General features: G+C 38.8%; 1 protein-coding gene across 5 annotated transcripts in view; it reads left to right on the top strand.

Moving 5' to 3' along the window:
• The window catches only part of VPS13A (vacuolar protein sorting 13 homolog A), a 277,386-nt gene that overhangs the window by 37,513 nt on the left and 225,394 nt on the right, over positions 1 to 14,479 (top strand). For all 5 annotated transcript variants that reach the window (XM_074953217.1, XM_074953216.1, XM_074953215.1 and 2 more), the window contains exons 11-14: positions 4,986 to 5,113; positions 5,390 to 5,496; positions 6,776 to 6,947; positions 10,170 to 10,232. In XM_074953217.1, coding sequence (XP_074809318.1) covers positions 4,986 to 5,113; positions 5,390 to 5,496; positions 6,776 to 6,947; positions 10,170 to 10,232 — 470 coding nt within the window. The remainder of the gene's footprint in view (positions 1 to 4,985; positions 5,114 to 5,389; positions 5,497 to 6,775; positions 6,948 to 10,169; positions 10,233 to 14,479) is intronic.

Below are 14,479 nucleotides of genomic sequence, written 5' to 3'. Positions count from 1 at the left end.
AGATGGAAGGGAGGAGGAAGAAAATGATAGAGTTGGAAAACAAGGTAGAGAAAATGAGGGAAGAAGAGGAGACAGATATGCATAAACTTTTAGGTTAGTTAATGTTACATATTCTCCTTTATCTTATTGTATTTCCATGGCTGATGTCCTGTATATTTTTAAGTTTGAAAGAAATGTCAGGTGAGTTCAGTAAGGCATTTGGTACAGTTCCACATGGGAAATTATTAGTTGAATTGGAAATGATGAGGATTAATATGAGAAGTAAAAGGTGGATAAGGAACTGGTTAAAGGGGAGACTACAGTGGGTCATACTGAAAGGTGAAAGGTCAAGCTGGTGGGAGGTTACTAGTGGAGTTCCTCGGATTGGTATTGGGGCTGATCTTATTTAACGTTTTTATTGTTGATCTTGGCACAAAAAGTCGGTGTGCGCTAATAAAATTTGTGGGTGACACAAAGTTGGGAGGTATTGCCAATACAGAGGAGGATTGGAATAACAGACAAGAATCTGGATGACGTTGTAAACTGGAGTAATAGAAAAGGGATGAAAATTAATAGTGCAAAATGCAATGTCATGCATTTAGGGACTAACAACAAGAATTTTTGCTATAAGCTGGGGACTCACCAGTTGGAAGTGACAGAGAAAGAGAGATACCTGGGTATATAGGTTGATCACAGCATGACTATGAGCCATCAGTGTGGTGAGGCTGTGAAAAAGGCTAATACAGTCCTAGGATACATCAAGTGAGGTATTTCCAGTAGAGACAGTGAAGTGTTAGTACCATTATAAAAGGCACTGGTGAGACATCTGGAATACTGTGTGCAATGCTGGTTTCCCATGTTTAAGAAAGATTAATTCAAACTGGAACAGGTGCAGAGAGAGGCTACTAGAATGATCTAAGGAATGGAAAACCTATCTTATGAGAGACTCAGAGCTTGGCTTGTTTAGCTTAACCAATAGAAGGCTGAGGGGAGATATTATTACTCTGTATAAATGATAAATTATACTCTGTATAAAGGAATAAATACCAGGGAGAGAGAGGAGTTATTTAAGTTAAGCATCAGTGTGGACTCCAGAACAAATATATATATAAACTGGCCATCAACAAGTTTAGGTTTGAAATTAGGTGATGGTTTCTAACCATCAGAGGAGTGAAGTTCTGGAGCAGCCTCCCAAGGGGAGCAGTGGGGGCAAAAAGCTTAACTGGCTTCAAGACTGAGCTTGATAAGTTTATGGAGGGGATGGGATGACAAAACTGTCTGTAGCAAAAATCCCCAATGGCTGGAGACAGGACACTAGATGGGGAGGGCTCTGAGTAAGACAGAGAATTGTTTTCCAGGTTTCTGCCTGGTGGGTCTTGCCTCAGAATCTAACTGATCGTCACATTTGGGGTCAGGAAGGAATTTCCCCTGGGTCAGTTTGGCAGAGACCATGGGCGTTTTTCACCTCCTCCTGCAGCCTGGGGCGTGGGTCACTTGCAGGTTTAAACTAGTGTAAATGATGAATTCTCTGTAACTTGAAGTCTTTAAACCATGATTTGAGGACTTCAGTAACTCTGCCAGAGGTTAGGGGTCTATTATAGGAGTGGGAGGGTGAGGTTCTGTGGCCTGCAATATGCAGGAGGTCAGACTAGATGATCATGATGGTCCCTTCTGACCTTGAAGTCTATGAGGGTATGGGGGTGGCCATTTTGAGTGTTAATATCATTCTTCACGCTGGATTCTGTAGACTTGGAGAGAAGGTAAAGAAAATAACCTAAAATTCACCAGTATGTGCATATACAACCCTCCAACAGATGCTTTTGAAGAATTATCATTTTAAAAAATCTTCAGATGTTGAAAACTACTCAAACAGGTGGGCAGCACTTCTACAGCAGATGAGGCCGGTATTGGTGTTGAAAATAACCCTAATAATCATCTTGCTTGTCTTCTCCAAAATCTTAAAGCTAGCCCTGACTGTAAATGCTACATTGCGAAGCATTTAGTGCTGTTATGGTCTGTCATGGCAATAATCCTTCGAAAATACAAGTATACTTCTTGTTGTGGTTGTAGATATTCCAGAGCAGCCATGCGGTCTGTCTTAAAGAATGGCAAATCTTTCAGCTTTCTGCTTAGGTTTCTTTCTTGAAAGTATTCTCACGGGGTTTTGAAACTTATACTCCATTCATTTAACATTTTGCTATGGTTTAAATTTTTTTGGTGCTTCTTGGCAATCACAATGGCATGACCGTAACAACTATATTTTAACTGTACAGGGATGTTTAGCATATGTTGTTATAGATTATTTGATACTGCCATGAAAATATATCATTTTGAATGTATAACTACCTTCCAAAAGAAAGTAATACACTGTACAAAAATGGAATAATTTTCTGTTATTTATCAAAGTTACTTGTGTTGAGTCCTGGTGCCTTATGCTTATGTCATAGATATCCTCAGAAAACTGCTTGAAACTGTATGTATACAATCTCTGCTTACTGTAGGCATTTAGAATAACAAAGGAGATGGTTGTTTCTCTGAATACTCTAAATTCTCTTTTTTGAGTGGCTTCTGCGTCTTCCCGCTCATGAGCTGCACCAGCTGTGTGCAACTCAGATGTTGGAACCTGACTAGCAGTGCCTGTTGGAATGCTCACGTGCCCCTTCCTGTTGGCTATAAAAGGGAGGGCAGGCTCTCCAGCCATCTCAGTTCCTTCCACTTGCCAACTGTGATGGATTAGGCATCACTCCGGACCTTGGGTCCAGATAGTGCCTTTTAGATAGTGCCAAGCTAGTTTCAAAATTCTGTTTTTTAGATAACTTCTTACTATTTTTTAAATAGTTACTGTTATGCAGTTACTTAGTATAGGGTTTTAATAGCTTAGTAACTTAGTTTTTATTATAAATTGTGTAGCATTGATAAGCTTCGGCTCTGGACTAAGACCTCATGGTGGATCTGAAGATCCGATAACTAGGCTTCAAATGCTGCGCCTCTTGCTCTTTGCTTTTTCCAGTGTTGGATGCACAAACATGCTCTCTTACCTCCTTCAGAGAAGGACATTCACCCTCCAGCTGTTTCATCTGCAGCACCTTTATCCTGAGGGTACAAAAGGAGAGACAGAACAGGTTACAAGCCTTACTCCTTCGGGAGGCACTTGCAGCTTAACCTAGCAATTGGACAGTATGGTTGGCTGTGAGAAAGGGCATAGACCAGCTTTGGTGACAAATGAATTTGTGGACAAGACAAAATGTCATAAGTTTATTGGAAAAGACCCAAAACTTATGGATCAGAAATCTGAGCCATTCCACAAACAAGAACTTCCTTGGCTCCTGTTGCATCAGAACAAAGTAGAGGATCATTACCTGGCAGTAGAGCTAAGAAGCACCTGGTTGTGATGAGGATCCAGCTGTAACACCAGTTCCCAGACACCTGGCTCTTGTATAGAAACCATGGTTAGTCTTTAAGGTGCCACCGGACTTCTTGTTTTTGTGGATACAGACTAACACGGCTACCCCCGATACTTGACACCATCTAAGGGCTCAGTTGTCAAGACACGGGAAGCAGCAAAGGGTGATATTGGATCTGTGTATCCGTTCTGATCCTTTTACCCCACCTCCTATAATGGGACTAGGGCAAATCCATTGCTCAGATGCCTCTTCCTTGATTAGATCTAGAGAGTGAAGATGTACAGAAGACATCTTCTCCAGAATCAAATGTAGCAGAAATGGCTGTACATGATAGCTTTTTTGGCTTTGGACTCTGTGTAATATAAGCAGTCTTAAAAAAATTCAATTGAAGGGGAAGAAATTATCTTTAATATACATACAGGTATGTATTATATCTGTTTTAGCTGCAAGTAATCAACATCTAAGACTACGTACAGGAATGGATAAAAAGTCTTACCCCAAACATGGCTTTTAAAAAGTAACCTACAAATCTTACTGTAAAATGTGTTTGGATGCCCCCAACTGCCAGTTTAAATGAGGAGTAGGCAACATGTTACGAAGGAATTTTGTGAAGAGATTTGCAGGTCACTGTCAAATGACAAGATTAATAAATTAATTGGATTCTGTGTACAATAGTTGGATGTTGGCATTCACATTTTTAATGCTATTATCCTGGAACCTTCATTAAGGCTCCAAGTATGCAATTGTATCCATGATGGTGCCTGATTCTGCCTATGCAGGTGCAGCTTGCAGAATCGGGAGCCACATAATGAATAGAAACCTGCCCTGAATATTTAGACAGCTATTAGTTTTCTACTGCTCTTCCCTAGTACTTCCCTAGTGCTTCCCTGGATCCTGTGTCAATATGATGTAGATGTTTACTTGTACTCACACCTTAAGCTTCAAATCTAAGTCTGTCATGTGTGTTCATCCCTTTAAGTACAGCTGACAGAATATGAAAGAGTTTACCAAAGTTGATTTTCATCAGTTGTCAGTATTTCATTTTCTTCATAATTTGCTGAGACTTTCAATTTGCTGAACTGAAGATTTAGTGAAATTAATGTCCGTGCAGATACACCATACTCAAAGCAATGAATAGCTTTGTCTCTATAATATATTGGTGCAAATTGAGAACACGAGTAAAATTCTAGAGAATAGTACTTGTCATATGATGATAATTGGTGTAGTGAAATAAATATTATGGTTGAATGATTTTCCTAATGCAATAGGGAACTCGACATCATAAGAGGCAAATAAAATTTAAGTTTTCCTGCAAATTGAGATTACTTCTTGAAATTCCTGACTTGTGATTCTGTTGAGGAGAATTTTGTAAAGAAATTTCCTTTCAAATGCCCACTGGTTTGGGGTTTGGCTCAGTTCAGATTGAGTACAATATATTTAAGTTGCCGTAATACAATCCTTATGTTCTGAAATGTGGTGTTTCAAATGAGTGGCATGATGTAACTTTCAGTGGAGTCTATCCTGACTGTATTAAATAACTTACTTGTTTTCACATTTCAGTTTCTTTTAATTCACATTTTTTTCTAATATTTTATTTTCTAGTATTCCGTCCAATTTCCGCTAAAGCCAAACTCCGTATGAATCCTCGATCTGATTTTGACTTTTCTTCACCAAAAATGAACTTAGATGTAAATTTACAGGATATAGCCATTGAGTTCAATAAACCACAGGTAACATTTCTTTTGTGAGATTCAGTTGTTTGATTCAATAAAAATATCAGTGGATTTATTAGTCTGGAACTTCTTCTGAGTTTTTCAGAAATAATAAATAGTATAAAAACTTACTGAAAGGAAATGTTCTATTAAAAGGAACCTACCAAATTAAACCTCTTTGAACCCTATAGTGTACTTGACCTTAAACAATACTGCTTTGGAGACATTTTGGTTTATATTGTGTTTCTGTCTTTTTGCAAATTATAACATTTTGACTTGGTATATTTTGCATAGTACTTCAGTGTTATGGAGCTCCTTGAGTCTATTGATATGATGACCCGGAATCTGCCATACCGGAAGTACAGACCCGATGTTCCTTTGCACAACAATGCCAAGAAGTGGTAAAATCTCTTAAAAGCTTTTAAATAAATTTTTATAAATTGTTTACTTGAAATAATTTTCTGATGATAGCTTTCCTCTTTAAATGAGTGTGTTGCATAAATTCCCCACAGAAATTTTTGCTTATCTGAGTTTTACTTTATACATTTTGTAGATCTACTTCTCCCCCTACACTCCCTCTATCCTTTCCCCCACCAAGTTAGCTTGTGGCATCTTGGAGTGTATCGTGATTTTAACAGTGCATCACACTACAAGTTTTTATCTGTTACCATTGCAGTTTCCATGAAACTGACAATGCTGACAATACTTCATCGGATGAAGTGAGCTGTAGCTCACGAAAGCTTATGCTCAAATAAATTTGTTAGTTTCTAAGGTGCCACAAGTACTTCTTTTCTTTTTGCGGATACAGACTAACACGGCTGCTACTCTGAAACCTGACAATACACTGATTCTTGTCCATTTCAATATATTTTTAGCTTACAAGGGAGGAACTGATCTGAATGGATACGTGATGTTATAATGGACATGTACACATCCACAAACCAAAATGAATTCATGCAAACTGCTTTCCTTGCTATATGTCAAGGCCAACTGTAAACCCCAGGAGACATAACTCACTTTTAGGTAGCTAGGATATGGTTAAAGAGGATTTATAGTACTGCAGCTGTCATTCTGAGTATACTATCCTGTGTAGATCCACACTCACTCTCTTCTGCCTATGAGTTTAAGGGTTTGTGCAACTGTGCTCTGGTTTTTAGTACTTTATAGTTTAAAAAAAAAAGTGAATTGTTGAGAGACTAGGATACAGTAAATACAGCATACTTACTCAAAGCTTGCAATTGTTGTCTTGAGCAGCACATATCTAGAAACTTCTGAATTTGATAGCATTCTGGTATCTATACTCTGATTGTGGATGAAACTCCAGCGTGGCTTTGGAGGTCATCAGTTGAAGAATACTACCCTTAGCTATAAATAGTTAGCTCTTTTGCATGGCGGTGAAGATAAAGTAGCATGCACTTTTTTCAAAAGCTCCCCACAGGTTTGCAGAAAACACTTGTACTTCGAAGGATTAGGACAAAGCAACCTATTAACCTCTGAGAAAAAAACTGTAACCTTTAAGTGATACCCTTTTGTTGGACCAGAGTATTGGTATTTGACAAGGTGTGTTACACCCTTGAGCAACTTGGTTCTATGTGGAGATGGGTCAGTGTGGAATATGGAAAGAAGTGCTTTTAACTTTTACTGGTATATAACAAACACTTTAATTTGTTTTTGCATTAGGTGGAAATACATTATTAATGGTATTCTGGAAGTAAATGTTCAACCCAAGCTTAATATGTGGTCATGGGAACACATTCGACACCATAGAAAACAAGTGAAGAACTACAAAGAGATGTATAAAATGAAGATAACATCAAAGAACCCTAGTGAAGAGATCGTAAAATTGTTAGAGGTTAGCATTTTCCATTTGATATTGACCACCAAAATTTAGAAATATCTTGCTAATTTCTTAGATATAAATGGTCAGACACAGATGGTCAGAAATTCAGTAGTAAAATTCAGTAAAACTTACTAAAGGCCTGATATTGCAACCTTATTCAAATTGACTAGTAATATGCTTGTAAGTAGTACAGTGGTACTAATTACATTGAGTAAGGGTTGTAGACTGAGTCCTTAAATTAATGAATAAAGTGAAGAAAATTGGTGGTGTTTTCCTCTGGTTCTTGCCTTCAGAAATGAAATGCTTGGATTATGTTGAAAGACCTATGCACTATATAACAAAGTATAAGAGTATAGTTATTAGCATTTTATGTAAGAGCTGCCATACTGGGTCAGAGCAGTAGTCCATTTAGCCCAGTATCCTGTCACCAGAAGTAGTCGATAACAGAGCTCAGGGGAAGTGTAGAGAACAGAACAATTTTGGGAAGATCCACCTCTGTCTTCTGGCATTCAGAATTTTAGAGTCATCTCAAGCATGGGGTTGCATCCCTGACCACGTTAGCTTAGTAGCCATTGATGCACCTATTTTCCATGAACTGATCTTTTTTTCTTTTTTTTAACCCATTGCACTATACTATATATATTTATATATAAATAAAATTAAGTAATATATCTTACCTCGTCTCTGCCACTCCTGCTAACTGTGTGTTGCCTCTGTGTGTTTTATTTGTGTAATTTAGATGGTAATTTAGAGAGTTTGCCATCTTCTGTATCTGTAAAGCACTGTTCGTGCCTATGGTGCAGTATAAATTATGGAGATGCTTGGTGATTCCTAGGTTTTGAGGGTGGTGGCTAGACCAGTTAGTAGGGAAATCCAGTCAATATCTTTGTCCTTTCAATTTTCTGTGTAGTGTTGTCTGGTTTCTCTTATATTTTTGAAATTAGGCTGAAATTTGTCCATAGCAGTGCCAGTTTTCATTGTTGACAGTTTTTTTTTTTTTAAATGTCTTTACATAAAATTAGTAGAGGAGCTGGGTCGTGAATAGGTCTGTTGTAGTGAGTAGTCTTAAAAAACAAAAACTGGAGTTAGTCATATTTAGCTGCTGTTCACATTATAATTGAAAATTTACAACCGTGCATTTAAATGTCTGATTGGGGCTGGATGTGTGCACAGCCTTTATCAGAAGCTACTTTTTTCTGTCATGTTACTTTACAGAGGAGAAGATGCATAATGGTGCATATGCAACTATTGATATGATACGATATTATGTAAGCAGCACTGCCATCTCTAGCTTGCATAGTCCTCCTGTCCCTTCATAAGCTTTTAGAAAAATATATCGGAAATTAATAAATAATTTAGTTTGGAAGCAGTTAAAGTTACTGTATACTTATGACATACCTGACACAAGCCCACACAATTAAACAAATGAAAACTTAAGTCACCTACCTGTACGTACTCTACTCCTTTACCCACAGTGGTGTTCTGCCTTCTGTTGTGATGTTGCCATAGAGCTTAATTTGAGCTCAGTGCAGTAACTATCTCATGAAGTACATGCACAAACATAAGCATAGTAAAGATCAACATCAGGCAACTGTGCTGTCGCTATGTCCCTTGAAGCTGAATGGATCATTATGCAACCATAAGTCATATTCTGTTAACTTCTTGGAATGAGAGGTGAGAGAACATGAGCTGATATAGTTGAGGCACAAAGACGAGTGATTTAGTTACTCTGTTACAGTTTTAAAAAGATAATTGACTTAGATAAAAATTTATCTTCTATTTTAAAAAGAGTGTACTATGAAACTTGTTTTGAAGATGATGTTGAAATAGTGCCGTGAGCTGTCTTTCTTCCAGCCAATATTTTCCTCACCTGATGTCAAGTGTAAAAAAGATCTACTTAAAATAACTAGATTTATTAGGTCACTTGTGTGTTAATTTTTAACAGAGTCCATTACAAAGTGTATCCAGCTTTTAATTTGAGTGTTAGGTTAGCTTTCATCTAAAAAAACCCATATCAAAATGGTTCTTTTATTGCATTTCTTGTTAGTAAAATATATCCTTTAAATGACAATTGCATTGTAATGTTAATTCTGTAAGGGTGTGTCAAGAGTAGAAACCACTTGGAGGCCATGTTCCCCTTACAATAATCTTATTTTTCCTGACAGTTATATTCATCCTTTTCTCCTTCACTACTCTCCAACCTAGGAGTCCTCTACTTGTCAAATGGTTTCATTCCAAAATACAATTTTTGCACAAACCAGTTTCAAAATTCACACCGATGTAAATATCTCTTGAGCTCAGTTGAGCTACAAACCCTGTAAATCACATAGTCCTTTTGAATGGGGATTTTCCGGTTTTGTTTTTTTAACCTTTCTCCATGCCTCATGGTAGTGCATACCATTTGGCTGCAATCGCCAGTTGAGAGCTCTCTACATCCATTTTTGTCGTTTTGTAATAATTTTGGCTGAAAGACACTATAAAAATGTACACTGATTGTTTTCAGAAGGTAGCATCATTAATAGATGAATTTTCGTGTAGGGATCATCTCAAGTATTAGTAGGGGTAGTCAGTAGGCAGACCCTGGGTCAAATCTGGACTGCCAGATGCTTTTGAATGGACTCCAAAATCTCTTTCTTTACTTATTATTTTTTTTATTTTTTTTCTCTGGATTCTTGACTTACCTTGACCAAGAAATTTGGACCTTGACAAAAATAATTGATTATCCTGGTATTAGTATTTATTAGGTTATATAAGTTATTAAAAGTCTAGACCATTTAAAGGTAAGGTGGAATGGAACTAACAGTTGGAGATGACAGTGAAGTATTTATACGAATCATGTCTTCAGAGGGTAATATGTAAGGCATGCAGAAATAACCAGTATGTTGGACTACTATGTCTTGTGCCCTGGAATAGGAATCTAGATAGGAGGCTATCTTCAAATGACAGTGCTGGTAAGTAAATTAAAAACCGTAAAGATAAAATTATGCAGGTAGATCTTACTAAAAATGCTATGTTCGTGAAATAAATATATTGTAAATAAGGAAAAATGCTTGAATTGTTCATGAATTGAGAATATGCTACTTTGCACTACAGATGGTTTGGGGCAAACAGTACAGAAAGTTGGAGCATACAGTCACTGAATAAAACAATAACAGACTTTGTTAAATATTTGAATCATGTATCATTTTTATTTCCTGAGCAGTTAATATTGTATTTTTTTCACTTACTTCCTAGGAATTTGAAAAGTCCCTGGATATATTTAACATCACTCTAGCAAGACAACAGGCAGAAGTTGAGGTAAAATTGCTATCATTAAGCTCAGTGAAAATAAAGCAATATATAAAATGGGATTTTGGATTGAGGAGTTCTTAAGCAGATAAATTCTTGGACTCCTGCCTTTTAATTGTAAAGTTTGCTGAGTTCTCATTGTCTTCTTGCCTTTGACTGATAGCCCAATCACGCCCATGTAACTGAGTCTGTCAGCAAGCAACATCCTGAGTGGACAAGAACTTGGTGGCCTCATAATCTTTTTTACATCAGCAGCAGCAAATTTCTTTCCATTTTTAGCACATACGGCTTGCTCTGAATATGTAATGGGTAAAGAACTGCATAACTTACTTTTTTCTCAGCTGCAGTACACATTTAATTATTTTATTCTTTCTTTTCCTTCCAGACAAATGACTGGAACTGAAACCACTATTTCATGTTGTCAGGGTTCCTTCCCCACTCTGAACTCTAGGGTACAGATGTGGGGACCCGCATGAAAGCCCCCTAAGCTTATTTCTACCAGCTTAGGTTAAAACCTGGTACGCTGCCACCACCCAGCGATTTAACAAAGAGTCAGGGAAGAGACCACTTGGAGACGTCTTCCCCAAAATATCCCCCCAAGCCTTAGACACCCCCTTTCCTGGGGAGGCTTGAGAATAATATCCTAACCAATTGGTTACAAAATGATCAAAGACCCAAAACCCTGGATCTTGGAACAATGGAAAAATGAGTCAGGTTCTTAAAAGAAGGATTTTATTGGAGAAAAAAAAAGAAGGGTAAAAATCATCTCTTTAAAATCTGGATGGAAAATACTTTACAGGGTATTCAGATTCAAAATACAGAGGATCCCCCTCTGGGGAAAGCCTTAAAGTTACAGAAAACAGGAATAAACTTCCCTCTTAACACAGGGAAAATTCACATAAAACAAAAGATAAACTAATCTGCCTTGTCTGGCTTACCTATACTGGTTGCAATATTGGAGACTTGGGTTAGGATGGGTTGGAGAAGATGGATTTCTGTCTGGCCTCTCTCAGTCCCAAGAGAGAACAATCACAGAAACAAAGAACCCAAAACAAAACCTCTCTTTCCCCTGCCCAGATTTGAAAATATCTTTTGTCCCCATTGGTTCCTTTGGTCAGGTGCCAACCAGGTTATTTGAGCTTCTTAACCCTTTACAGGTAAGGAGGAATTTTAGGCTACCCTTATGGTTATGACACATGTACAGTACAAAGTTCCTGAAATTCTTGATTAATGTTGGTAGATGTTGTCCCAAATACAAGTAGCACAAAATAACTACACATTTGTAATCACATAAGGTCAGATTCTGCCATCTTTACTTGGTTAGGAGTAAACTTTTATTAGATTTATCTTTCCTAGGGTTTTGTACTGTTCATTCTTAACATAGTACCTGAGCATCTTTCATAGAAAATAGATTGGAAATAGAATAGTGTCTAGTGGACTTCATGGAGTCTTGGCTTTTCTCCCTTAAAACACAACTCAGTGAGTAAGGTGGCAAAAACTACCTCATAGTGAGTTGTTAGATAGACCTCATGAGCCTTATGCTACAGGGATGCTTATGCTTCTGATCTTACATCTAAAACTAGCTTTTTTTTTTTTATCAGTAGAAATTCATAAATGTGAACTATGAATAGACCCTATGAATTTAAACAGCTTTTCAGCCCAATTTATAGGTATTTTTGCTTTAGTTAATCTTTTTGACTCTGTACTATAGCATAAGAGAGCATTTGTATGCCCACTATACAGGTAAAGAATTTATATGGTAACCTGCTTAAGGACAGATTTTTGTGGTAGCATTCCATTTGGTAAATTAAAAAAACAGGAAGGAACAGTTTCTAAGATTGTTCAAACCTTGGATAAAAAAACAAAATAGGACAAAAGATTCCATATCAGATCCAATGCTATTGTTCTGAGCTCCTTCATTTCAACATGAGGATCACAGTGGGGGAAAAAAGGTCTCCAGCAGCAGAAGAAAGCCAAACATGTCAGAAAAGCTCAGTCTGTGTGTGCGTCCCACTTCACTGGTTTTATGGAGGCAGTGAGGAAAACTATCCCTCAGTAACCTCCCTTGAAAAATCTGTTTCAGCTTAGCCTGTTGTAACACACCCCCTTACGTATCTTGTAGCTTCAGTACTGTTCAGGACTTAAAGTAGTAGTATGGGAGAAGCTGGTAGCAACCCTTAAGTTTAGGTTGCCTAACACTTTCCATTATAAGAGATTATTGTATCCTTTTTAGAGGTACTCTGATGCCTCAATTGTTTGCAATACGTCTTTGAAATTTGGCAGGGAGAAAGCCTTTGGGCTAGAAAAGTGGTTTTCTCTTTGGACCCATGAGATTCCATGCATATTTGGCTGCCTTGTAAATTGTTAAATATCTCCTTTTCTCTTCTGTTGCTTGCATTGCTGAGGCAGATTTTGACAGTGTATCAGAATGAAAATTAGCAAGATCCTTCTGAAGGGGAAATGCCAAAGCAACAGTAGCCCCACATGCTACTACCTACTGGAACAGCAGGGGTGGGAGGAGCTCGTCTGGGCGCCCTGTGCATGGCCACAACACTAGGCCCAGTGCATGGCCACAGTGTCCCATTCTTCTCCTCTGAGCCCCCTTCCCCCACGCCACCAGGATTGGGATGTATAGAGAGGTGTGTGGTTTCCCCGACCACTCCCTGGTTGCAGTACATGATGCCAGCTGGTCATACTCCATTGGGACAACAGTCTTCTCCTGCCAGCTGCTTTAGTATAGTCCTGTAGCTCAAGTAATGGAAGTCTGTTCTACAATGTCGAAGGTTTAGCGTTCAAACCTTGCTGATAGTGCATGATGGAGCAGTTATAATTTTACATAATAGAATTTGTTTGTACCTTTCTTAACCCCCCCAACTCCACCCCCAAAGGTGGATAAAAAAATCTGATTTTTGTAATTAAATCAATTCTCTATTTGGTTTAAATTAAATATGAACATGTCACTTCCACTGTAAGTGTGTGCGTGCCCCGTTGGGCTGGCTCAAGTGCCCCCTTTTTCTGTGTGCCACTGTTTGCTGGTATAAGGGTTTAGTCTCCCTCTGTCCTTCTCAGTTCCTTCTTTCTACCAGTGACAGTTGTTGGAGCATCTCAGACTTGTTTACTTAAGTGCCTCTCTCACTCATAAATAGTTGCAGCTAATGTTAGTTTCTCAAGAAAGTTAGTGTTGGGTTTTCTTTTTTGTGTCCTTTGGGACCCTTTTTTTTTTTTTTTTTTTTTTTTTGGTACCAGGCTCGGTACTGGAATGATGCCTCGCTTCCCAGGTTTTAAGTCCTGTGGAACATGTTGAAAGCCTATGCCGACTGGTGATCTTCATCCAGCCTGCCTGAAGTGCTTGGGTGAGGCCAACAGTAGTGACAAATATCACATTTGCAATGGCTTCAAATCCTGCTTGAAAAAGGATAGAGCAGTGAGGCTTATGTGTTTGCTTATGGAAGAAGCACTTTGACTCCCAGCCAAGTCATCGCATGGAGAGAGTGCTCAAGTACTTCAGCATCATTACATAGTGTTCCACCAGATGAATCTTTGGCCCCTCAGTCCTGATCCCTGGTACTGAAGAAGACCTTTCGTGGACTCGTCTCATTCATCAGTTTCGGTACTGAGGCGAGTTGGAGGCACTATCTCTAAGTGTTTGGCAGAGTGAGCTGTCCCAGAAGCCTCACCTTCTGAGAGGGGGTTTGCTGTCTCTGGAGCCTGTACCACGTCTGTCAAAGTTGTCCCCGAAGAGACATTTGAGGAGCCAACACTCAATGCCACTCCCACATACCCCAGAGGCATATGGAGCTTCAAGAGACTTGCTTAACCTTCGGTACTTGTTTCACCGGAACTGGAAACCATCCAACCAGTTCCTTCTCCCACCGCTCTTGGCTCAGCACACTGAGAACCCCTGGTACCGGTATATAGACCATCTCTCAATCCAGGTTTTTTAAGAGAGAAATCTCCCATGACTTTTCTGGTATTGCCACCCCCTGGTTCAGGATACCTCTCTCTGGTACTGTCTGCATCAACACCTTCATTATTGGAAACCTCTGGCTCCTTGGCCTTGACCTCAGAAGTGCAGTCCTCTGTATCCCACCTGGGACGCAGTACTTACCCTCCTTCATGGTCGTTGGAGCCATGGACAATGCAATAGCCCCAACATTGGTCTTTTCATAAGGGGTGAGTGTCTGTACAAGGATGGGTCTTGGGACTCCTGGGGCTGCTCTGGGCTCCATGGGGCATCCCTCCTCCAGCCAGGACCT

This window comes from Natator depressus, chromosome 5, assembly GCF_965152275.1.
Source record: "Natator depressus isolate rNatDep1 chromosome 5, rNatDep2.hap1, whole genome shotgun sequence".
NCBI lineage: Eukaryota > Metazoa > Chordata > Testudines > Cheloniidae > Natator > Natator depressus.
Note: the sequence above shows the minus strand (reverse complement) of the source record. Positions and strands in the feature narration are given on the sequence as shown.